The following is a 21,556-nucleotide window of genomic DNA, read 5'->3' on the forward strand; positions in this document are numbered from 1 at the left end:
TCAATCAGAGCAGAATGAATGCATGACGCAGGAGGGAACGCAGTGACCACGTCGGCTGTATGGAGGCCTGCATGGACGACGTGATGCGTGGAGAGAAGGAGGGATTTATGGGGCGAGAGATTTTCTAGTAATCAGCAGGTTTCGAGTGGAATTCACTGAAGTGGTTTCAGTCTGTTAGGTGGAAAACTTTGGGTCTCCATTCAATCCAATATTATATGTTATTCCCACTGTGATTGCATTGGGATTTGTTGGAGATTACAAAGTTGATTTAATAAAGCAGGTATTTGTCTTTTTTGACCTCCGAGGGGGGCCTGCCTCACAAGGTGGACCAGACAAAGAATACTAACCACCTCATACTCGCATAGCATAACACAGTGCAAACGCGCTAATTAAAATCATGAATGCCCCCCTGCATTCATCCGACGAGGGTCTCGTCTCTATTCTTGTCTCCTCGGGCTGCGTCTGACGTCATTGATCAGTAAATCCTAGTGCAGGGAGGAGCATTGGATTGATATTCAAAGAAGTCATCTGATCGATCCCAGTTTATGTTTATAAACGATGAATCCTCGATGACCCCCAATGTCGGTGGCGGAGTCCCACAAGCTTCTGTGCTTGGACCTTTTTTTTACCATATATATATATATCTCCTTTAGGCAATGTTAGCAGAAAACACAGCATAAACATGAATTGTTATGCAGACGATATTCAATTGTATCTATCAATAAAAGCAGAAGAGACCAGCCAGCTTGATAGACTTCAAGAATGTCTCATGCGCTGTGATCATGATCCTATGACCTACAGACATATTTTACTTCCAGAAGGTGGCAGCAACGCAACATGATGGATGCCGGCGGCCGTGTGGAAGAGAAGAGAAAGAAGAAGAAGAAGAAGAAGAAGAAGAGGAAGAGGAAGAGGAAGAAGAGGAAGAGGAAGAGGAAGAAGATGAAGAGGGAGCTCAAAGTTGCTGATCATGGAGCTCTGAGGAAGCGTTTATAACGTAGTTATCCGCCCGCAGGGAGGATGTCGGACCACACGCTGCGGTACTTCAGCCTCCGTCACGGACGGAGGAGGGACGCTGCTGACGTCACGTGGTCGCACGCGGTCAACAGCAGAAGCAGGCTGGCGGAGGCGCTGACAGGTGGGGGCATATGTCTGCATGGGTGGGGGAGGTAGAGTCTGAAGAGGTGTGTCTTTAGTCTGAAGACGTGAAGGCTCTCTGTGGTCCTGGTGTCTTCAGAGACCTCCCTCCACCATTTAGGAGCAGGACAGCAGAGAGTGGAGATCTAGTCGAGTGTTTTGCTCCACATAAGAAATCTCATTCGACATTACAGTCAAAGTAGAACAATTGATTCAATACAGCAGTTCATTGTTAAAAGTTTTGACCGCCAACCTTCCCCCTCAGGCCCCACTCACATGATGGAGGCGGACGTAATAATCCGAGGTGCGGACCCCAAAGAGCCGATCATGGCCCACCCCCCTGACACGGACAGCGACATCACGCTGAAAGAGTGGCTGGAAGCAGTGGGGGGTTCTGACAAGGGAGTAAAACTGGATTTCAAGAGGTGAGACGCATCTTCTGCCCGCTGGATTCGCCGCGGCGTTGTGTATTTTGCCGACGCTGGTGTATTCTCCGCTCAGCCTGGAGGCGGTGTCTCCGTCCGTCGTTCTGCTGGAGGACGTGTATCGGTCCAACCGTCCTGTGTGGGTCAACGCAGACGTCCTCCCTGGCCCCGGGGGGCTGGCCTCACCTCTGGACCCCCTGGCTTTCCTTTCGTCTGTGAGCACGCTGCCTCCACACACCGTGCTGTCACTGGGCTGGACCACGGGGTGGACGGCGGGGACAGACAACGCAGGTGAAGACACTTCAGCGCCACTCGCTGTGTTTGCATGCGTTGGTTTTTTGTTACATTGCATGTAGTATGATGTAATAGTGTTATAACCCTTCTGTATTGTTAGCGAGCTCTCAGGGTGCTGCTGAGCAGCTTTCAGAAGCTTTCACCCTTATTAGGGTGAAGGTGGACCACCTAGAGGCAAAACATTACACTGTTGTCTCATTCTTGTTACCATGGTGACCACCAGCGCTGACCACCTGCTCACCAAAGCTCCAGAGAGACACGAGCGTCCCTGATGCAGCTCTGCTCTAAACCTTAAGCATCAGGTCCAAGCAAAGACACAGAATGACTCCAGCTGGAAGACGAGCACAACCACATGTGGAGGTCTGCGGATCCAGACAGTCGGTGTCCTTCACATGAAGCTCCATCTGCTGAGGCTCTGTGCAGGTCAAGGAGAGTAACTTCTGCGCCTGATGAGCGTGAGCTCGGCTCTTGACATCCAGACGTGGAGCTGCTGCCGGAGGGGGCACAGAAGTCTATGGGGACTCTTTTTAGGGTGGAGAACGCTAGAAGAGGCGTGCATGGTGACTGGTGTGGTTTGACTATTTCCCAGGGTACAGCTGGGATATGGTGCGTACGATGGAGGAGATCTGTAGAGCCCTCGAGCACCCCGTCACCTTCCCGGTGCGTGCAGCGCTGCTGGCCGCGTCCTTCTCCCAGCTCTCATGGCTGCTCCAGCAGTCGGACAGGTGAGGATTTATCCTTCCTTTTATTGATGGTTGAAAACCTAGACAATCCTCACCTCCTTTACATTCAGCTCTCTACCTCCCACAGTAGTGTGAATGTCCGCCCGGGTCCACTCGGTGGACCCTCATGCTGCTCTGGAACGCCTCTCATTCTAGTAAAGCTCATGTATTAAAATATAAGTAAGCACGATAAATGTAGTCATTATAAAGAATGCTCCATTTCAGAATAATATACATCGGATTATAGTTAGTGATGCATTAATGCACATGGGTCAAACTCGAGGCCTGCGGGTCAAATCCGGCCCGCGGGGGGGGGTCCAGTGCGGCCCGCCGGGTGACTCTGCTATTGTGAGAATTACAGAGACATAAATTGCATTTCTATAAAAGTAGCTGCTATTCCTAAAACGTCCACTGGGGGTCGCACGCTGTGGGTGAGAGAACAAGGTACCACGATGGATGAATGGATACTTCTTTCTGACATTTGTTACCACCTCACAGGTCTGTTTAATGCTGCCGTTGTCCTACACAGGTACACGCTAACGGTGTGGACCGGCAAGGATGACAAGTTCCCTGCCCAGGACCTACTGGCCTACAAAGCAAACTTTGACAGCAGTAGGATCTACTACGACCTGTAGAAGCACCTCAGCGAGTTCAAGGGCTGGAGTCGGTTTGCATCTTGGCTTCTCTGCACACGACGTAGAGAATCCTCCACGGGAAGGAGATGATAAGGACAACTCATGATGCCCTGTTGGAATAGTTGCATTTCGTCTTTCTTTGTAGTCCAGGTTAGTTGGCTGCACCAAATGTAACCTTTGCAACACTTACCTGAGCTCAGTAAAGAGTTGATTAATGACAAATTATTTAAAGGTTTTCACAGTAGGACTTTTTCCCGGGAGAAGAAGCCCATTTTCATATTATTTTAGGGTAGGCGCTGGGTGTCTTGCTCAGGGACACTTTGAAATGGGACATGGAGCAGCCGGGGTTCGAACCGCCAACCCTGCAGTTCCCGGCGCTCCCCCTCTACTCTTCAGCTGCATACAGAGAACGTTTGGTTAATAAAGACTCATTGAGAATGTGTGTCCAAACCTTTGACTGGTTCTGCAGATGGGTTGAACATCAAAGACTGTCCAGTCACGGTGGATATACAGAGAAAGCTTTAGTGACACACAGTCGGTGCTCTTTGAACACACAATGTCCTCCCCATGCTCGCAAGTATTTCATAAATGTCTGATTTTGTGTCAAGTGAGACCTTCATCAATGTATGGAGATGACCAGTAGTTCAGAAAGGCCGACTGAACACATGAATAACATTGAGATTTATAGAAGTAGAACTAACAAGGTGGAAGTAAGTGTGTACATATACATGCAGGGAGTGGTAAGGGAATAATATACTTTGTTTTGACCATATTAATATGAAGTTACTCATTTAATTTTATAGTCCAAAATCGCAAATTCGAAATTTGCCTCAGAGGGTCTGTACACATGAGACATCCTCTGTCCCGAAACCCTCACATCAGCAAGAACCCTCAGCGAGGACGTCAGAGGAGGATCCGTCTCCTGATGGACAGACTACAATGATCTCATGTGTGCAGAATGAACAATGTCAAATGTATATTACATTCAATTCCTATAACAAATGATTCAAATAATTGTGAGTAGTAAGCAGGTGTACAGCAGGACCACCATCAGATAGAACCACCATCAGATGGAACCACCATCAGGTAGAACCACCATCGAGTTCCTCCTCTAGGTTTGCTAGCGTTACTAGCTGTAGGAATCAAAACTCTAACCAGACTAAACAAAAAACCCTGTGAGACGACGGTCACCGGATTCATCCAGTGCACGCCGACATGTCTGGCGGTGCTCCTCGTCAACGCCGCTCCATCTTCCTGCTCCGGGTTGCAGCAGAGCTCAGCGGCCCGATCCGTCTCCACGGCAGCCTGTGGGGTCCAGCTCCCGGTCCTGGCCCCCGGCTGAGTGGACAGCGGAGCCACCATAGTGACGTACAGGTTGAGCCTTCTCCCTGAACGTTGGTCCAGTTGCTTTGACAAAACACGCCGACAGAGGGAGAGCAAAGGGATTCAGCAGCTGCGTTTTCTAGATCTGTTGTGGGGCGACGACCTTTTACCTGGAGACGGTGCCGCCTTCACATTTGAGGATGGAATTGTGGGCCGACACTGGCCGTACTGCAGTGGATCAAATCACTCACTTTCCAAATGTCCATCTTTAAAATGGACACCAAACCACTGCGGATGTTCTTCCTGCCGTCGTTGGAGAATCTGCTGCCCGTTGAAGTGAAAAGTATCATTTTATAGTTTTCATATGAAAGAATGTCATAATGTAGAATGTGCAGAATAAAATACTGGAGAACGAGGATTTATATATTCGTTTATTTTAGTTAATAATCATCGCCCTCCTCCTCCTCTTCGTCTCCGACACTGTCGGCGCCCACCTCCTCGTAATCCTTCTCCAGGGCGGCCATGTCCTCCCTGGCCTCGGAGAACTCCCCCTCCTCCATCCCCTCCCCCACGTACCAGTGGACGAAGGCCCGCTTGGCGTACATCAGGTCGAACTTGTGGTCGAGTCGCGCCCAGGCCTCGGCGATGGCCGTGGTGTTGCTCAGCATGCACACGGCCCGCTGCACCTTGGCCAGGTCGCCCCCGGGCACCACGGTGGGGGGCTGGTAGTTGATGCCCACCTTGAAGCCGGTGGGGCACCAGTCCACGAACTGGATGCTGCGCTTGGTTTTGATGTTGGCGATGGCGGAGTTGACGTCCTTGGGCACCACGTCGCCGCGGTACAGCAGGCAGCAGGCCATGTACTTGCCGTGGCGGGGGTCGCACTTCACCATCTGATTGGCCGGATCGAAGCAGGCGTTGGTGATCTCGGCCACGGAGAGCAGCTCGTGATGGGCCTTCTCCGCGGAGATAACGGGAGCGTACGTGGTCAGGGGGAAGTGGATGCGGGGGTAGGGCACCAGGTTGGTCTGGAACTCGGTCAGGTCCACGTTGAGGGCGCCGTCGAAGCGCAGGGAGGCCGTGATGGAGGAAACGACCTGCCCGATCAGCCGGTTCAGGTTGGTGTAGCTGGGACGCTCGATGTCCAGGTTCCTGCGGCAGATGTCGTAGATGGCCTCGTTGTCCACCATGAAGGCGCAGTCGGAGTGATCCAGGGTGGTGTGGGTGGTCAGGATGGAGTTGTAGGGCTCCACCACGGCTGTGGACACCTGGGGGGCCGGGTAGACCGCAAACTCAAGCTTGGACTTTTTGCCGTAGTCAACAGACAGGCGCTCCATTAGCAGGGAGGTGAAGCCAGAGCCGGTTCCTCCTCCAAAGGAGTGGAAGATGAGGAAGCCCTGCAGCCCGGTGCACTGCTCGGACTGAAGAGACAACACAACACACGTTTTTTGAGGTCTCCATCACAAAATACGACATTTGGAAGAGGTTTATATAGAGCATCAGCGCTAACCAGTTTGCGTGTCCTGTCGAGGACCACGTCTATGATCTCCTTGCCCACGGTGTAGTGGCCGCGGGCGTAGTTGTTGGCGGCGTCCTCCTTTCCAGTGATCAGCTGCTCGGGATGGAAGAGCTGTCGGTAGGTTCCTGAGCGAACCTCATCTGCAGATCAACGACAGGTGCTTTTTAGCAACGCAGTTGCTAAAAAGAGCGCAGGCGTTCAACCTTGTTGAACGCCTGCGTTGCAGTGGAACTGAAATGAAAATAGGTGGAATATGGACCCCCCCCATCACTAACAGAACCCACCTATGACGGTTGGCTCCAGGTCCACAAACACAGCTCTGGGAACGTGTTTCCCGGCGCCGGTCTCAGTGAAGAAGGTGTTGAAGGAGTCGTCTCCTCCTCCTCGGCTCTTGTTGCTGGGCATCTGTCCGTCCGGCTGGATGCCGTGCTCCAGGCAGTAGAGCTCCCAGCATGCATTGCCCATCTGGACCCCGGCTTGGCCGACATGCATAGAAATACACTCGCGCTGTAGAGCGGAGAAGCAAAGACCAGTCAACTTTCTACAAGACAAAGGATGCACCAAGCAGCCATGGCCTTATCCTCCAGGTTACAGCACAGACCGTACGTTTTACATTTTAAAAATAACGTTTTGTTTCATCATGTATTTTAAACCAATGATAACTCTCTCAACGTGCACTGTGGGAATCCGTTGGGGGAGGGGACACAAAAACAAAATGGCCAATATATTTGTCCAAAAAAAAAAAAAAAAAAAATTCCGAAATGTCGACAGCGTTGTATGAATCCAGCGCGGACCACGTAGCACGAGTCCCTCACGGCGCCCCGCTGCGCGCGCCCCGCTCCGCCGCGGGACGCCGGGACACCGGGACGCCGCGGGGCGCGCGCAGCGGGGCGCCGGCCTAACTGCGCAGTTACGCACGCGGCCCCGCTGCGCAGTTACGCGCTGCGGGGCACTCACCATCCTGCTGCCGACGGTTGTCCTTCTATTCCACGCAGTGAAGACACGGGCTGTGGAGACAGTCGGGGACCGCTGCTGCTGCTGCTTTAGTAACGCGTTTGAGGAGAGGTGGAGACACGGCGGCGGCGTTTGAATTCCCTCCTTCTTCTTCTTCTTCTCCGTCTTCTTCTCGCTCTTCTCGCTCCCCGCTCAGGTCGCTGGTTGGTCGGCAAAGCAGCGAGGTGGCGCATTACCGCCGCTCGCTGGTGCGGAGGGAGGATGGGGACGTTCGGTACTGCGTTGCACTCACTAAACGGTTAAAAAACCACGTGAAAGATACAGAAGCAGTGATAGACATCGATAGGCTCGTATTTGTGACATTCAAAAAAAGTCTTCTATTGTTACAATACTTTGATTTGTCTGTTTTCCTACTTTGAGATGCATCTTGTTACGCTCAGCGTGTCCACGTCTAGGACTTGATTTCACCTTCTAATCCGTCCTCCTCCTCCCTCATTCCCCACGTTCCTCTGACCTGGTTAAACCACCATCCTTTCTTTAGCATTTCATCACCTTTGACCCCAATATGTGCGGCTACCCCACGGAACGCAGCTGCCATCATTGGAATATTCTATAATACCTGAAAAAGGACATCTGCTCTGCTGTTCTGAAAACTGGCCCTGTGTCACCATTTTCACATCATCCTAGTTTGTTTTCACCCTGTTCACCTGTTGACTAAGGCCCAATTCCGATGTCCCCTCTGAACCCTGACCCCTCAGGGACTCAACTGATCTACAATGGAGGGCATTTATTTCATACATGCAACTCTCGGATCAGGCTCTTCCCTCATAAGACGAGAGGTCATTTTAAGTAATGTTTGACAAATATTTATTAACATGAATAAATTAATAAATATAATCTGAGTGATGTGGGGTTTTTTCTCCATCTTTAATGTTTTAAATGTATATATTTTAATTGATTCTGGGAGAAAAAAGGCCACTCGGCGTTCACTACACTCACACGCCTGTGAAAACCTGGACACGTAACCGTGGTTACGGCGCTGATATTGCTCCTCCTCCTTTCGTTCTTCAGTTTGTGTTACTGTCAGTTAACAGCGAAACAGGTTTCCAATGAACCACTGAGGGTCCCAGGACAGAGGATGCTGCATGTGTACAGAGCGTAAAGCCTTATGAGGTATATTTGTCACTTTGAGCTATATCAAATAAATGGAATTATATTGAATAGAAGCTGATCATAACGGAGACTGAAATCATGGTTGCGTTGAGAGTTTTAATAAACAACTTTAACATCCGACGGTAAATTGTTTTCACAATCAGACAACAATCTCCCAGTAAAATCCCACAATGTCCATCTTCATCTGATCCTGCATGCCGGCGGCATTTAATACACGCAGCCTTTCCAAGCGGGTCGCAGCGCCGCTCTATTTGGGAGGTCCTCCAAATCCTCGTGCAATGTTGTCGCTGGTTTCGGCGGCCTCCTTCAGCGCCTGCATCACCAGGACGTTCCTCCTCCTCGTCTCTTCCATCCTCACCGGATTCGACTCAGGCAGATTCTGATGGGTGGCAGAGGCAGACGAATGTAAGCAACGATTCACCGCCCCGCGTCCACACGGGACAGATCACCGCCCCGCGTCCACACGGGACAGATCACCGCCCCGCGTCCACACGGGACAGATCACCGCCCCGCGTCCACACGGGACAGATCACCGCCCCGCGTCCACAGGACCTCCAGCTATCAATATAGAGCAGCGTGTCTCCTCTGGCTGGGAGTCTCCTCTCATCATCCTCCACAAATAACCCATCGTAGGATGGGAGTCTGTTCCCATTGCACACCAGTACACCAACACGGATTGCTCCCATGATGTTGGATGTTTGATGTTAGCATGTAGACCTGATGGTTTTGTTCATGACGCGATGCACTGGAGCATTAAGCGATTCAATGGAAGGTGAAACCCTTTTTGTCGTGTTTCTCTGACTGCATGTGGCTGTGCGACCCCGTGTTGCATAATGACAGTACATTGTCCTTAAAGTCATAGAACGTGTTGAACGATGAATTGTTCCTGTTTGAACGAGGCTTGTTTTATTGACACGCGCACGCACACACACACACACACACACACACACACACACAGTTATTACTCGGGGAATCACCTTGATGAGCTCTCTGCGCCGCTCTTCTCCCGGAGATATGATGGCCCACATCCCGTAGCCGAGCCCCAGCACGGCGACCAGCGCCCCGGAGCTCAGGATGGTCCGCATGGCGCTCATCGTGGAGAGCCTGTCCGCTGAACAGCACCTAGTGGCGGCGGAAACAAAGCCCCGGCGGCATCCCGTCTGCCCGGTTTGGTAACGTCGGGCGCCGGAGCAGCAGTGCACGCTGGGACAGCGGTCTTCTTCTTCGGTTCAAAGCGGAGCGCTTTGCACAGCGCCACCTGCCGCGCGGGAGTGTGCGCGCGCGCGCGCTGTCCCGCTGCTTTCCCGCTTTATAATCTGGAATTCCCAAGCGAACGATCCGCATCGACACCAACTACCATCATTCGCTCCCCTCGCTGCTGTAATCACAGAGCCGATCTGCGCGGTGACGGCGCGGCGCGCGGGACACGCGTGACGGGGAACTGGCGCCCCGCGCCGGGTCTCGCGGGCGTTGCAGCGCGTGCGGCGCTCGCCTCGCGCAGCTGAGAACGGACCAATGAGGGACGCGCGTTTCGGAGGTTTTCCGCTTTCGCCGAAGTTCTTGACAGATCCGACTTCGGCGACGGCTTGAAAGAATTCAAGATGGCTGCAACAGGTAAGCGTTCAACTTCTATCCAAAGTGCGTTAAACACACTGACGGAAGAGGCGTCCGCTGGGGTCCTCGCGGATGTACGTCAACGGCTGTTGCGTGCTGTTCGGCTCGTGTCAACTGAATTCAGTAGCCGCTGTATATTGTGGGAAGACCGCTAAAGTGATCCAACAAGCTGACACGGTGGTAAACCCCCCAAAGTGGCTAATGTTAGCTGGCTGGAAGTAGCATGGAGCCCTGGACATTAAAGTGTGATAAACTAGCCTCCGAGTTCACGCCAGCCAGATAATCTCCTCTCTTACAGGCAGCAGTTAGCCAGCTAGCGTTAGCACGCGCAGCGCGACTCGTTCTGAGACGAATAGAGGTTGAAAACTTTAATAGTTAGCATTGTCATGACGCTATATTGCTATCGAGTCACCTTTAACCCAATAACTACCATTCTACATTTACAAATAGTAAGTTGGTTATCGTCTGACTGCCGCCTCGAGAGAAACATGGCCTTCCAAACCTCCAAATGTCATATTGCATCGCAGGCAAATCCCAGGCTAAGCTAAGTGGCTAACGTTGGGTAGGATTAGCATGCGAGTAGTTAGCAGGTTGCTTCTTTGATTGTCAGCGCTCCAATCCTGCATGGATATGATGATCGGCACAACACGTTAAATTCATGTTATTTAGTTAGATGAATTGGTCGTTTGACCGGTGCGCGGTCCCGCAGGCATCGTTTAGGTTGATACCGGGTAATGGCAGGTGTGCTTCTGTCCCGTGTCGTCAGACATAATTCCAAACTTAGGCAATCAGCTGTTCTTCGTCAGTGACAATGTTTTATCTGCTGTATAATAACTGTGATCCTTCCTCAGCATGAACTTGTCCACTGTCCATCCACATTGCCATACTGTTTATCACTCATTGTAACTTAAAATAATCATTCAAAAAACTCTTCTGCCAGAAGTGAGTGTGCTCAACCCTCTCCGTCATAACGTGTGTTTGTGTATAATGTGTTTGCACATTATTTATAGTATGTAAACTCATTTTAATGTAGATAATTATAGCTTTTCGATGTGCTTTTTTTTTTAAGCTTTTTGTTTTTACAATCATATACGCTGTCATGGGGCTTTGTGCTTAATGTTGTTTTATTGTGGTTGATTACTGAGGCGAGGCCTCTACATGCTCTACACATGGTAGCATCATAATGTCAGCAGTAACCTTATTTACACGGGATCTGTATTCAGTCCAGACTGAAATATGTCCGTGTCATTGCAGGAAACTAGCAAGGCCGAACTCTTCTGGATTCCACTGTGCATGAAGCTCTCCTGAGGTTGTGCTGTCTTAAGTGCTGCGTGTCCCGTCTCTTCCTGCCGCTCATCATGTCCTCCACCTCCTCCTCCTACTCCTCCTCAGGGGAGACTAGTCCGGAGGATGTACCCCGAGGTGGGGGCACCATCCGAGTCTACCTCCCCAACAAACAGAGGACAGTGGTGAGATGGTCGTCTGAATGGTGCTCTTAATCTGTGAAGCGGCGGAACATTTAAAAAACACATTCTTCTTACAGAATACATGAGTGTCAGAATGCTAGAACAAGATTAATTAATAATTCATAAGTGATTGCTGACTAAAAAAAAGACGCCCACACTGTTGGTTGTCAGTTTAATTATTAACACAAAAATATGACATTGTGGTTATGAGTAAGCTTGACACATTTGGTGTGAGATTTCACAGATGTATTCTTCTCATATGTAGATGTTGTGTTCCTATTCTGAAAAAATACAAATAATCTGATTTGACCTTTCCTTTGCCAAGTTATTATCTTAGTGAAAATGGTTCTGCATTGTTATTAGAACGATGTGGCAACAACAAGCTTCTCATGCTGTTCCTGTCTTTTTATTGTAAACTGGCAAACTGTGTGAGCTCAGCCGGGCCTGCTATGTTATTTCACTCCTTTTGGGAAAACCTGAGTGGATTCCTCTGCTATGTTTGCTGTCACAGAGTAAAAAAGGGTAGTTTGCAGAATCCGTCTGAGCTCTTTGTTTTCCTGCTCCACTTTTTGTGGGAAATTAACAGACAGCACTATTTATCAAATCTGTTCCGTGTTACTATGTTAGAAACTATGTAATTGTGATACAATATGCAGTAATATAACCATGAACCAAGCAGCTGTGGTTGTCTGCCATCCAGCTATGTTGTCAGTAAGAGCTCTGCGTTGTTCGGAATAAGAACGCAACATCTACACTACTGATGTATTCTGCTAAACGTTCTGTCACAACACGAGTAATCGTCCCCGGTAACCCAACTGGCAGCTGTAATTTCTGCTTCTCAGGGTTCCTAACATTCCTCCTCATAACTCAATGCTCGTCCTTTCAAAGTCCCATCTGTCCAAATACTGTTTCCTGTTCTCAGGTGAATGTTCGCCAAGGACAGACTGTGTACGAGAGTCTAGATAAAGCGCTCAAAGTGAGAGGCCTGAGCCAAGACTGCTGTGCTGTATTTCGCCTTCTAGAAGGGTAGGATTTGATTATTGTCTGCAGAATGTCATTTAGGGAAAATCTATCGCCAACATAGAAGATCAAGAGGCAACATCAGGCAATTGGCTAAAGTCTAAGATACGGGTGTTCTTCAGTACGGTGTGCTGTTGATATATTTATTGAACATTATGACTCAGGGCAGACTGTGTGGTGCAAACTTAAATTGTGTTGGTTATTCATACATTCTGAATTTACATCACTCTAGTTACGTGTGTGTGTGTGTGTGTGTGTGTGATTTATTTTAAAGAGAAGTTCCTGCATGTCATTTTCATAGTTTAGGCTATCATCAAATTAGTAACATTGTACTGATCATGTTGATTTGGGGAATTTGTAAATGCTGTGACAGATCCACAGAGAAGTCCCCTACTCAGACAGCACCGTAGGCCTTCTTTATCAGTGGCAACCTCCAAATAAAGTGCATGAGATCATCATTGTGAGGCACAATGTAAATAAATCTGTAGGTTTGGAAGTCTAACGCTTTTAAAAGTGCTTATGGTTTTCATGTCTTCGCCCCTCCAGTCGTAAGAGACTCACCGATTGGGAGACAGACATCACTCCACTGGTTGGAGAGGAGCTTCTAGTCGAGGTCCTGGATGATATACCCCTCACCATGCACAACTTTGTAAGTAGCTGGCAACACGTACACACGTTCAGGGCTTCAGTCAAATACCTTCTTATTTGCCAACTGATCAGGAAGTGGCTTGCTTGATGTTGTACCTGATATTTGACCGCGTCTTCTTTATCCGTGCAGGTACGGAAAACCTTCTTCAAACTGGCTTATTGTGATTTTTGCCACAAGTTTCTTTTTAACGGCTTCAGATGTCAGACATGTGGCTACAAATTCCACCAGCACTGCAGCAGCAAGGTTCCCACTGTGTGCGTGGACATGGACACAGTGACCAAACGGTGAGCTGAGGCAGAACTTCTCTTCACTTCATCTATTTTGACAGGAAGACGCAATTATTTCTGCATAGAAATGATTGAAATGAAACAGACTTCCAGCTGTTTTAAAAATATGGCCAATAATCTAAACTCAAAGTCCACATACTTTCTTTGGCCACATTTCAGTGTCTTTCCCAGCTTGCTGAGTTGGACGTTTTCTAGTTAATGCAACTTTTTCTGAGGGAAAGAGTCAACACTCAACCTGCGAAACACAAGTATTTAGAACCAGACATAGGCGAGAAAACTGAGAGTTCCCGAGGAGCAGGAGCTGCAGGTGGACATGATTGTGTAACATGTATTACCTGATGATAATCATATCATATCAGCTTGTCTCATACATTTCTGTGTCCTTATCTGTGTTGCCCTTTTCTGTCTACCACCGTTGTTGTTGAATGATTTTCTTTGTGAAAGAAATTAACACCAAACATCATTTTTGATATCGGCTGAATTCACCTTTGAGCAAAGTTTGAAAAACCATAAATTACTAATAAGATAAAACCGTATTTATCTCAAACCAAATTACTGTGCAGCAGTGGCAATAAAAAGTGGGTAGAGTGTAAATTTATAATAAATACAAATATCTATTAGGTACAATCAGGTTAACAGTATCGATCCTAAAAATATAAACAAGTTCTCGTCAGATCAGTTTATGTGGGTTGCATGTAGATATGTAATAATAAGAGCCTCTCCAACTAAAAGTTCTCAGTGTAAATGAGTGTTCCTCTGTCTGTCTGACACATTGTTTCATTATGTTTCTTGTGCTATCCCCTTTCTCCCATGTTTTGTCCAGGAATGATACTAATCCCTGCACAGATGAGTACCCACGGATACTATTACCAGAAAATTCCCCATCGCAGAGCAACCTAGCCTTAACCCCAGAGCCTGCTGGGTAAGCTCCTATACCCAACAAAGTAGATTGAAGCTTTGTTTATGCACTTGGCGCCGTAGCACGAGCCTCTGCAGATGGCCCTCGAGCTGCTAGTGTTTGCACTCTGTGCGCTGCGTTGTTCTCTGAAACACCAGGGGGCAAACAAACAAAATATACAGTGCAGAATAAAAAAAGACCACAAGTGTAACCCATAGATACGCCCACATGCCATAAACCAAACCGTCCCTATAGAGAGGAGGGGTAGCTATTAATTGTAGACTTGTACCTCATATTCGCAGAATACTTCAGTCCAGTAACGAAACAAGTATCGCATGCATCATAAAGAAACGCAGGCTGAATATCGAGTTAATGATTCGGTTTGGCTGCAAACTATTTACTCAAATGACCATTTTTGAGACCTCCGGTTTCTGAAGCCTCTCAAAGCGAACTGTCCGTTTAGTGCGACTATAGTGCTTTTACCAGGGAACCATTTGTGACCGTCCTCTGATCGCGTACAAAGACAAACGCATTCAGAGCGCTGACGTGCACGCCGCGCCGCCCCCCCGCAGTATAGACTCAGCCCAAATGGGAAGTGTGTCTCAGTCTGTGAAACTGTCTCTCCTGTATAAATTGTGACTATTCAACTTGATCACGCAGGACGGACCTCCTGTCCCCGACCTCGGCGTTTCATTTCCCCATGCCGAGTGGGGAGGGCCAGTCCCTGCAGAGGCACCGCTCCACCTCCACTCCCAACGTGCACATGGTCAGCACGGTGGGGCCAGCTGGTACCAGCATCATCGAGGTCGGTTCAGTCTACTCTACCTTGTATAACTATACATGAACACCTGGACGCCAATCTCATTGAAAATGTTGTTCCAAATGAAGTCGTCAAACTGCTGACGTCAACCACCTTTACTTACCTGTGTTAAAAGCCAAACAGTATAATATGCTGCGTTTCTTCTCCTTTTTAGGAAGCGCTGAAATCCAACAACATATTGGGTACGTAAACGTTGTATTTCTTCCTATATTTCACTTTGTATTCAATTCAAAATGTTTTCTAAAGTACTGCTTCCTCGTCCTTGCAGGTCCTGAACCGTCACCAAAACCTTCCACCAGCCCGCCGTCTTCACTCGGCTCCCCGGGGAGGAGACCGCCAAAGTCTCCCTCAGAGCACAAGGAGCGCAAGCCGTCCTCCTCTGACGACAAAAAGAAAGTGGTGTGTAGACTTTGACCGTTGGCCGTCTACAGACCGGTGCATATGGAGAGAGTGACTTGTGCTGTGATGCTCCATGTGATGTTTCAGCACCGAGGGGGCTACAGAGACTCCAGCTACTACTGGGAGGTCCACTCTCGAGAAGTCACCATCCAGAAGAGAATCGGTGCCGGCTCCTTTGGAACGGTCTTCAAGGGCAAGTGGCACGGAGACGTGGCCATCAAGATCCTTAAAGTCACCGAGCCAACCCCCGAACAGCTGCAGGCCTTCAAGAATGAAATGCAGGTGTTAAGGTGAGAAGCCTGTTTACTTGTGGAACCTTTGTGTTTGATAAAGACTAGATCAAAGGGTCAACCGAGTGCTGCTGTCTGTCGTCAAGTCCTGGTTATTAATCGCTCACTTCTGTGTTTTTAACCTGCATCCTGTTTCCCATGATTTGTTACCGACTGGAGCAACGATCTCTGAGGGAAATCGGTGTCAAAAACCCAGAAACGCCACAAATGATCGATTTGATGGGTTTGGGGCAACGAGAGCTTTCACAAGTTGTTCTTGCTTTGATACAGAATACTAACACTTACTATTAAAACGTATTCAGTGATCATTGTTATTGTGATAGGAGTATAAATACTGCTCTCAAGCCAACAAACCACTAAACAAATAAAGGGAGACTGCCGATGCTGCTACGGCCCACTCTGGTTCCACGAGGATGTAACGCAACATGTTTTCAGTCAGAACAAATATGTTGGCCCTTTTTCTTTACATCCACGATTGAATTCGACTAGTCTCTCCTGGAGGCTCTGCTTTTTGGTTCACAGCGTCTGTGAGTCAATCTGCACTGTTCAAAGTGTCTATTTGAAGCAGGATTTTAAAGGGGACACATTATGGAAACAGGTCACTCTTTAGACAGGGTAAAAAGGGTGTTTTAAATGATCCTTTTTTTGACCAAAGTGTGTCCATTCATGTGCCGCTGAATGTAATCAATGTGTCTGGTCTTGGAATTTCTAACACAGTCGTGATTTCTGTTCTCTGCAGGAAGACTCGCCACGTCAACATCCTGCTGTTCATGGGCTACATGACGAAGCCCAACTTTGCCATCATCACCCAGTGGTGTGAAGGCAGCAGCCTGTACCGCCACCTGCATGTCACAGAAACCAAGTTTGACACTATGCGGCGCATCGATGTGGCCCGACAGACGGCGCAGGGCATGGAGTGAGTGCTGTGCTGCATCACACCTTCACCCCCACACATCAGTGTTTGCCCTGCGTTTACCACCTTGCAGGGGCACGGGGAGGGGGGGGGCACACTGCATCAATTTCATGCTGGGGGCAACTTTGTGTGATAATTTAAGTTAGTTGGGTAGAGAGCAGTGGTTTCCTTTTTACTTTCCATAACCTGATGATCCCGATGGGATTACATGTGTTTAAATGCTTTGGTTGCTACGTTCAGCGTGGTAAAGTAGAGCCTGTGGGGGAACTGGGGGGCTGAACACTGGCTTTCTACTATCATGCACCTTGTCACGCCTGAGCGTGGTGCTCTGCCTCATTCAGTGATGTTTTTCACCCTTTCAGTTATCTTCACGCAAAGAACATAATTCATCGAGACCTGAAATCAAACAGTATCCTTTTCTTTAACAGTGTGTGACAAGTGTAACAAGTGTGTGACATCATTTGAGACCAATAACCACGTGTTCGTGTTCTGTAGCTAGCAAGCTTTTATCCACTGACCTGAATCATGATCTTCATAGGCACAGTATTTATTATCATTATTTATTGTAGGTTTCATTACTTTGAAAACAATTTGAGTTGGAAAACCCTGACCAGTGTGTCACAATTACACAATTCTACATTTAATCCACATCCACCTTATTCTTAACCATTCAGTGTTCTTCTGCTTTAGAAGTAGGAGTAGCCTTCTTCTATCATCTTTCCTGCGATACTAGTTTCCTAATATGTAATTGGATTTACCCAAATGACCATTTGGAGACATGGAGATGTCTGCTTTCGGTGGTGCTGATGTGCTTCACTGGCGGAGGCGGCAGTGCTCCGCTCCCTCGCGCTCTCCTCTGCTCGATTTGGGACAACTCAAACTATGGAATTGTCCACCAGATTGTCGTTGTACTGTGTCCTGAGCCGTCCTGCTAGATATCTTTCTCCACGAGGGCTGGACTGTGAAGATCGGAGACTTTGGCTTGGCCACGGTGAAGTCTCGGTGGAGCGGCTCTCAGCAGGTGGAGCAGCCCAGTGGCTCCATCCTGTGGATGGTGAGTCCATCAAACCAAAAGTCCTTAACAACTTGAACATTAATAATGGAAAGCTTTGGCCAAAACATGCTTGCTGGTCAAACAGTGCTTTTAAATGAGAGGAACTTGATTTGCCAGCTTCTGACTTTAACGGGGCCTGAATATGACACAAGTCACTGTTTTCTTTTCCTGAGGCTCCCGAGGTGATCCGAATGCAGGACAGCAACCCCTACACGTTCCAGTCGGATGTGTACGGATATGGAGTGGTCCTGTTTGAGCTGATGTCGGGGACTCTGCCTTACTGCAACATCAACAACAGAGACCAGGTGATGAGCCGCTGCTCGCGTTCACGCAGCACTAGTCTGCCTCCAGCATTTGATCAATGTCATGGTGATCTGCTCCTTTGTAGTTTTAGAGTCTTAGCCTTAAGGCTTAGTTACTCAAGTGTACATTTTGCTCTGCTGGAGGAGCGAGATGCAGAGTGAGCAGCAGGACTCTGGGAACATGAATGTAGAAGCTCCCCGTGTTTCACGAAGCAGCATTCGATGCTCTCGGATCACTGAACCTTTAGCATTCTGCCTATTGTGCTGTAATTAAGTCCCATGCATGCTGATCCAAAAGTCACTAATTGACAGTATTTTTAGTTGGTCCCCATCCATGGAAGCCCTCTCAGATTTCATTAGCAGTTTCCTTTTTTTCTCAGATAATCTTTATGGTCGGACGCGGCTACTTGTCTCCGGACCTCAGTAAGCTCTTCTGCACCTCGCCCAAGTCCATGAAGAGGCTTATCGTTGACTGTCTGAAGTTCAAACGAGACGAGAGGCCCCTGTTCCCCCAGGTGAGTGCAATGTAACGGCTGAGTTATTATATGTCATTATGGTCAGTCCACACACGTGTTCCAGATGAAACACACGTATCATCTCCCAAAACCTGCAGGAGCTTTGCCTTTGAAGTATTACTGAATGTCATCGGTCTCTGTCAGGTTCTAACCGTTGCCTCTCATCCGGTTTCCCTTCGTCAGATCCTTGTGGCCATCGAGCAGGTTCAAGACCTGCTGCCAAAAATCGAGCGGAGTCGCTCTGAGCCGTCGCTCCATCGGGCCGTCCACGCCGAGGACCTGAACCCCCTCCTGTTCCACACCACCAGGCTGATGCCCCTTTAGGCACGGCCCGTCTAACCCACAGAGACCACGAGCCCCCCGCCCCCGCCCCCCCGCGCCCTGCGGCTGTAGCACTCAGTAAAACTCACTGTAACGCATTCCTTCGTCTCTCTGGTGAATCCTCTGTTCCACAAAGACCTTCTCATTAGGGGAAAGCAGTGTCTCTGGAAGGACCTTTCAGATGTCTGTAGGAAAAGGTCAACGCGGACGCTGCCAGTTTCAGTAGTAACGTAGTCTTACTCGGCCCTTTTTAAAGGAGGACTGTAATATATTTGAAGCAACAACACATCAACGTTCGGCCCGTTGTTACCGCGGCGACGGCTGCTGTGGACGTTGGCTTTATAGGGAGTTGGAGGCGGCGGTCCAAACGTCGACATTGGAATTCTAAATTCGAATACTTGTTCCAACTAGAGTCCAATAGTGTCTCCAGTGTGCGTTTCCAAAAAGTCCAGATCTATTGAAAAATACTTAGAAAAAGCAAAACTGTTGTCTGAAAGAGCACTTGGCAAGTCGAGGAGGAGCCGTTCACCCTGCAGGGCTCATTGTTTTCACAGTAACTGTCACGCTGCATACAGGATTACAGTGTTAGCACTTTGACAGCAGGGTTGCTCTCATAAGTTAACTTATCATTCTGATTCCAAAAATACAAGATTTCAACATATAGTTATATAACAAGTGTATATCTAGATTTTTTTATTTTTTTTTCAATTGAGAAAAACGCTTTAAACTTCCAGCCGCTCACACGGAGCAGAATATTCAGATGCTGTGGTGAGCAGATGGATGTGTACGTGTAAGAGGCTGCAGGGACGCTCAGTGGACTCAAATGGTCCCTGTGCTGGTCAACAAAGCAAGGTACGCTCTGAGAGGTTTAGTCCCCCAGCCTGTCCGGTCCTCCCCCAGAATGTCCGCGGCCTCCAGGTCACCAGGGGACAGCTGAGGCGGCTTAATAGGTGTGTGTGTGTGTGTGTGTGTGTGTGTGTGTGTAACTGACTGGCCGTAGTAACTTAATGAGTCTTAATGCAAGTGGTGTATTGCTGCTCCAGAGAGGACACCCTCATGTCCCTCATGTCCCGTGGCACACGGCTCCTTTGTGGTCTTTAAAGTGTATTCAAACACCTCCACTGAGAGATGTGGCGTCACACAGGACTGTAGCTGTCGGACATGGAGGACGCTGAGGAGCCTGTTGAGATGAGGTCCTCCAGACACACTGTGGGAGGTGTGAGAAGTGGAGTGTTCCCTCCAGGTGACCCGGGCTGTATGTGGAGGGGGGGCACAAAGCTCCAGAGGATGCTAAAAGCGCTGTGAGTCCAGACGAGCGGGCAGCTTCTGCTTTGAAACGTAACGAAGCCTTAAGCCTTTTTAATTGATGGGGTCATGAAAGTAGTCCCACGGAGCAGCCCGGCCCCCCGATGCGATGCGTGCCGGAGCCTCCTTCACTGGAACCAGCTGCTTTCATCCTCTGGGATGTGTGGCGGTCTGAACGGAGTGCGCTTTGTGTGGCTCCAGGTTGGGAAGCGGTTCCTCGCTGACGTGCTGTTGTCTCGCGTGTAGTTTCTGTAGCTCACTCGCGTGTGTGTGTGTGTGTGTGCAACGCGTTTTCTTTCCAGGATTTAACAGTAACAAGCCTTTTCTCTTCATGAATGTAGGTTGCCTTCTATCTTTCTCTGGCATAACTGGTAATCATGGAAGTATTTGATACTACTGAGTCACCTGGTCTTTAGCGTGTGAGGGGGGTGTTCTGTGAACCGGCCTTGCTTCTCTGTATATAACACAGGTAGACCTGGATACGTCAGCGTGGTGACAAGGGGGCTGGGTTCCCTTCCTGTCACTCATTCCAGTCCATTAGGTGGGTTTGTGAACTAGGGTTTGGAAATATTTTCTTTCTGTCTTTCTCTTATTTATTGATGTCTTTGCGGATGTTCTCCAGTAAACGTTTACAGAGAGACATCGCTCTTTGCAACACTGACGTCATCGGTGGACGCTCCGCTCCTCCAATGACTTGTGTCCCCGTGCCGTCCCCTGCAGGTGCATTTGCAGTGGCCTGTCTTTAAACATCTCCAGCACAAACTAGGTATCGGACCTGTTAGCAATACTTTGTTCAGGGTTTCACTACAACAGCGTTTGTTATTGGTAACACAAACTCCTGATATCTGCTTGAGCCTGTCCAGGGATATTTCTGTGTAGCTTCTAAGTATTTGATCGGGCTGAATGAAAGAACTCCACCTTCTCTAAGTGGGCTGCTCTTCATAGGATTTCAGCTAAATGCTTTGTTGGAACAGGTTTCCCTGCGAGGGATCGGCTATTTCCCAGTTCAGAAAGGACATCGGATCCTTCCGGCTCCGCTTAGTGAGGGTGGTCTCTTCCAAAGAGGACTGTGTTCATCTAAAAGAGGAAGGAACCAATGCAACAGTTACTGGGGATCCATCGGAATGGACCTGAACCGCTTTGTGTCACGTTCACGGTGACGCGCTGGGGGACCAGACTCAGAAGAGGATGAGAGCGCTGTATCAGTAGTTTGTGCTTTCATATCTCTAGGGGAATTGAAATACGTGTTTAGTTTCTGAGGTGTCAGGGTGTTCAGTCGGCAATAAATGATATATTCTGTGTACAGTTACATTTCTTTTTTTTTTTTAATTACAAAAATTGTACTTGTCTATTTTTGTGTGATGGTTTCAAAAAGAACAAAATTATTTTAATGTGTAAAGGAAATCTTAGTATTTTTTTAGGGTTTTTTGTCTTAAAATATTGATGCAGGATTTATTCTTTAAATAAAGACATTCATCTGTGTCACCTGCTTTTTGTGCAATCATTTGAGATTTTTGAAAA

At 48.5% G+C, this 21,556-nt stretch overlaps 4 protein-coding genes across 7 annotated transcripts; 2 read left to right on the forward strand and 2 right to left on the reverse strand.

Moving 5' to 3' along the window:
* Positions 1-813: 813 nt before the first annotated feature.
* On the forward strand, positions 814-3,820 carry fam151b (family with sequence similarity 151 member B). The gene is made up of 5 exons (XM_040196547.2): positions 814-1,138; positions 1,403-1,562; positions 1,639-1,853; positions 2,446-2,581; positions 3,108-3,820. The coding sequence occupies exons 1-5, from the start codon at positions 1,021-1,023 to the stop codon at positions 3,211-3,213; spliced, it is 735 nt and encodes a 244-aa protein (XP_040052481.2). The 5' UTR covers positions 814-1,020; the 3' UTR covers positions 3,214-3,820.
* A 1,129-nt stretch (positions 3,821-4,949) lies between these two features.
* Positions 4,950-8,071, reverse strand: LOC120830451 (tubulin alpha chain). 2 transcript variants are annotated; one of them, XM_078087458.1, is made up of 5 exons: positions 7,424-7,589; positions 7,013-7,300; positions 6,340-6,562; positions 6,047-6,195; positions 4,950-5,957 (listed from the first exon to the last, which is right to left on the reverse strand). In XM_078087458.1, exons 2-5 carry the CDS (start codon positions 7,013-7,015, stop codon positions 4,977-4,979), a joined length of 1,356 nt encoding a protein of 451 aa, XP_077943584.1. In that variant the 5' UTR covers positions 7,016-7,300; positions 7,424-7,589; the 3' UTR covers positions 4,950-4,976. The 2 variants fall into 2 exon arrangements, with proteins under 2 accessions (XP_077943584.1, XP_040051033.2); XM_040195099.2 differs by having other exon boundaries at positions 7,013-8,071.
* Positions 8,072-8,264: 193 nt separating this feature from the next.
* On the reverse strand, positions 8,265-9,518 carry uqcc3 (ubiquinol-cytochrome c reductase complex assembly factor 3). The gene is made up of 2 exons (XM_040195102.2): positions 9,160-9,518; positions 8,265-8,561 (listed from the first exon to the last, which is right to left on the reverse strand). The coding sequence occupies exons 1-2, from the start codon at positions 9,274-9,276 to the stop codon at positions 8,430-8,432; spliced, it is 249 nt and encodes an 82-aa protein (XP_040051036.1). The 5' UTR covers positions 9,277-9,518; the 3' UTR covers positions 8,265-8,429.
* Positions 9,413-21,517, forward strand: araf (A-Raf proto-oncogene, serine/threonine kinase). 3 transcript variants are annotated; one of them, XM_040195097.2, is made up of 16 exons: positions 9,413-9,796; positions 11,051-11,265; positions 12,185-12,288; positions 12,829-12,931; positions 13,061-13,215; positions 14,042-14,140; positions 14,777-14,921; positions 15,091-15,118; positions 15,205-15,335; positions 15,423-15,625; positions 16,365-16,541; positions 16,901-16,947; positions 17,474-17,592; positions 17,766-17,897; positions 18,275-18,409; positions 18,593-21,517. In XM_040195097.2, the coding sequence occupies exons 2-16, from the start codon at positions 11,155-11,157 to the stop codon at positions 18,731-18,733; spliced, it is 1,830 nt and encodes a 609-aa protein (XP_040051031.1). In that variant the 5' UTR covers positions 9,413-9,796; positions 11,051-11,154; the 3' UTR covers positions 18,734-21,517. The 3 variants fall into 3 exon arrangements, with proteins under 3 accessions (XP_040051031.1, XP_040051032.1, XP_077943583.1); XM_078087457.1 differs by lacking the exon at positions 9,413-9,796 and adding an exon at positions 9,846-9,976; XM_040195098.2 differs by lacking the exon at positions 14,042-14,140 and having other exon boundaries at positions 9,571-9,796.
* The last annotated feature ends 39 nt before the right edge of the window (positions 21,518-21,556 follow it).

The sequence above is a fragment of the Gasterosteus aculeatus genome, chromosome 13 (genome assembly GCF_964276395.1).
Source record: "Gasterosteus aculeatus chromosome 13, fGasAcu3.hap1.1, whole genome shotgun sequence".
NCBI classification, from domain to species: domain Eukaryota; kingdom Metazoa; phylum Chordata; class Actinopteri; order Perciformes; family Gasterosteidae; genus Gasterosteus; species Gasterosteus aculeatus.

Excerpts from the sequence above, each read along its gene's own strand:
- fam151b (XM_040196547.2), top strand. The coding sequence starts at position 1,021 with ATGTCGGACCACACGCTGCGGTACTTCAGCCTCCGTCACGGACGGAGG. Across the intron at positions 1,563-1,638 it reads GTAAAACTGGATTTCAAGAG|CCTGGAGGCGGTGTCTCCGT; the intron begins GTGAGACGCATC and ends TTCTCCGCTCAG. Across the intron at positions 2,582-3,107 it reads CTGCTCCAGCAGTCGGACAG|GTACACGCTAACGGTGTGGA; the intron begins GTGAGGATTTAT and ends TGTCCTACACAG.
- LOC120830451 (XM_040195099.2), bottom strand. Across the intron at positions 6,196-6,339 it reads CCTGGAGCCAACCGTCATAG|ATGAGGTTCGCTCAGGAACC; the intron begins GTGGGTTCTGTT and ends GTTGATCTGCAG. Across the intron at positions 5,958-6,046 it reads TCGACAGGACACGCAAACTG|TCCGAGCAGTGCACCGGGCT; the intron begins GTTAGCGCTGAT and ends TTGTCTCTTCAG.
- uqcc3 (XM_040195102.2), bottom strand. The coding sequence starts at position 9,276 with ATGAGCGCCATGCGGACCATCCTGAGCTCCGGGGCGCTGGTCGCCGTG. Across the intron at positions 8,562-9,159 it reads GGCGCAGAGAGCTCATCAAG|AATCTGCCTGAGTCGAATCC; the intron begins GTGATTCCCCGA and ends GCCACCCATCAG.
- araf (XM_040195097.2), top strand. The coding sequence starts at position 11,155 with ATGTCCTCCACCTCCTCCTCCTACTCCTCCTCAGGGGAGACTAGTCCG. Across the intron at positions 11,266-12,184 it reads CCAACAAACAGAGGACAGTG|GTGAATGTTCGCCAAGGACA; the intron begins GTGAGATGGTCG and ends TCCTGTTCTCAG. Across the intron at positions 17,593-17,765 it reads GTGGCTCCATCCTGTGGATG|GCTCCCGAGGTGATCCGAAT; the intron begins GTGAGTCCATCA and ends TCTTTTCCTGAG.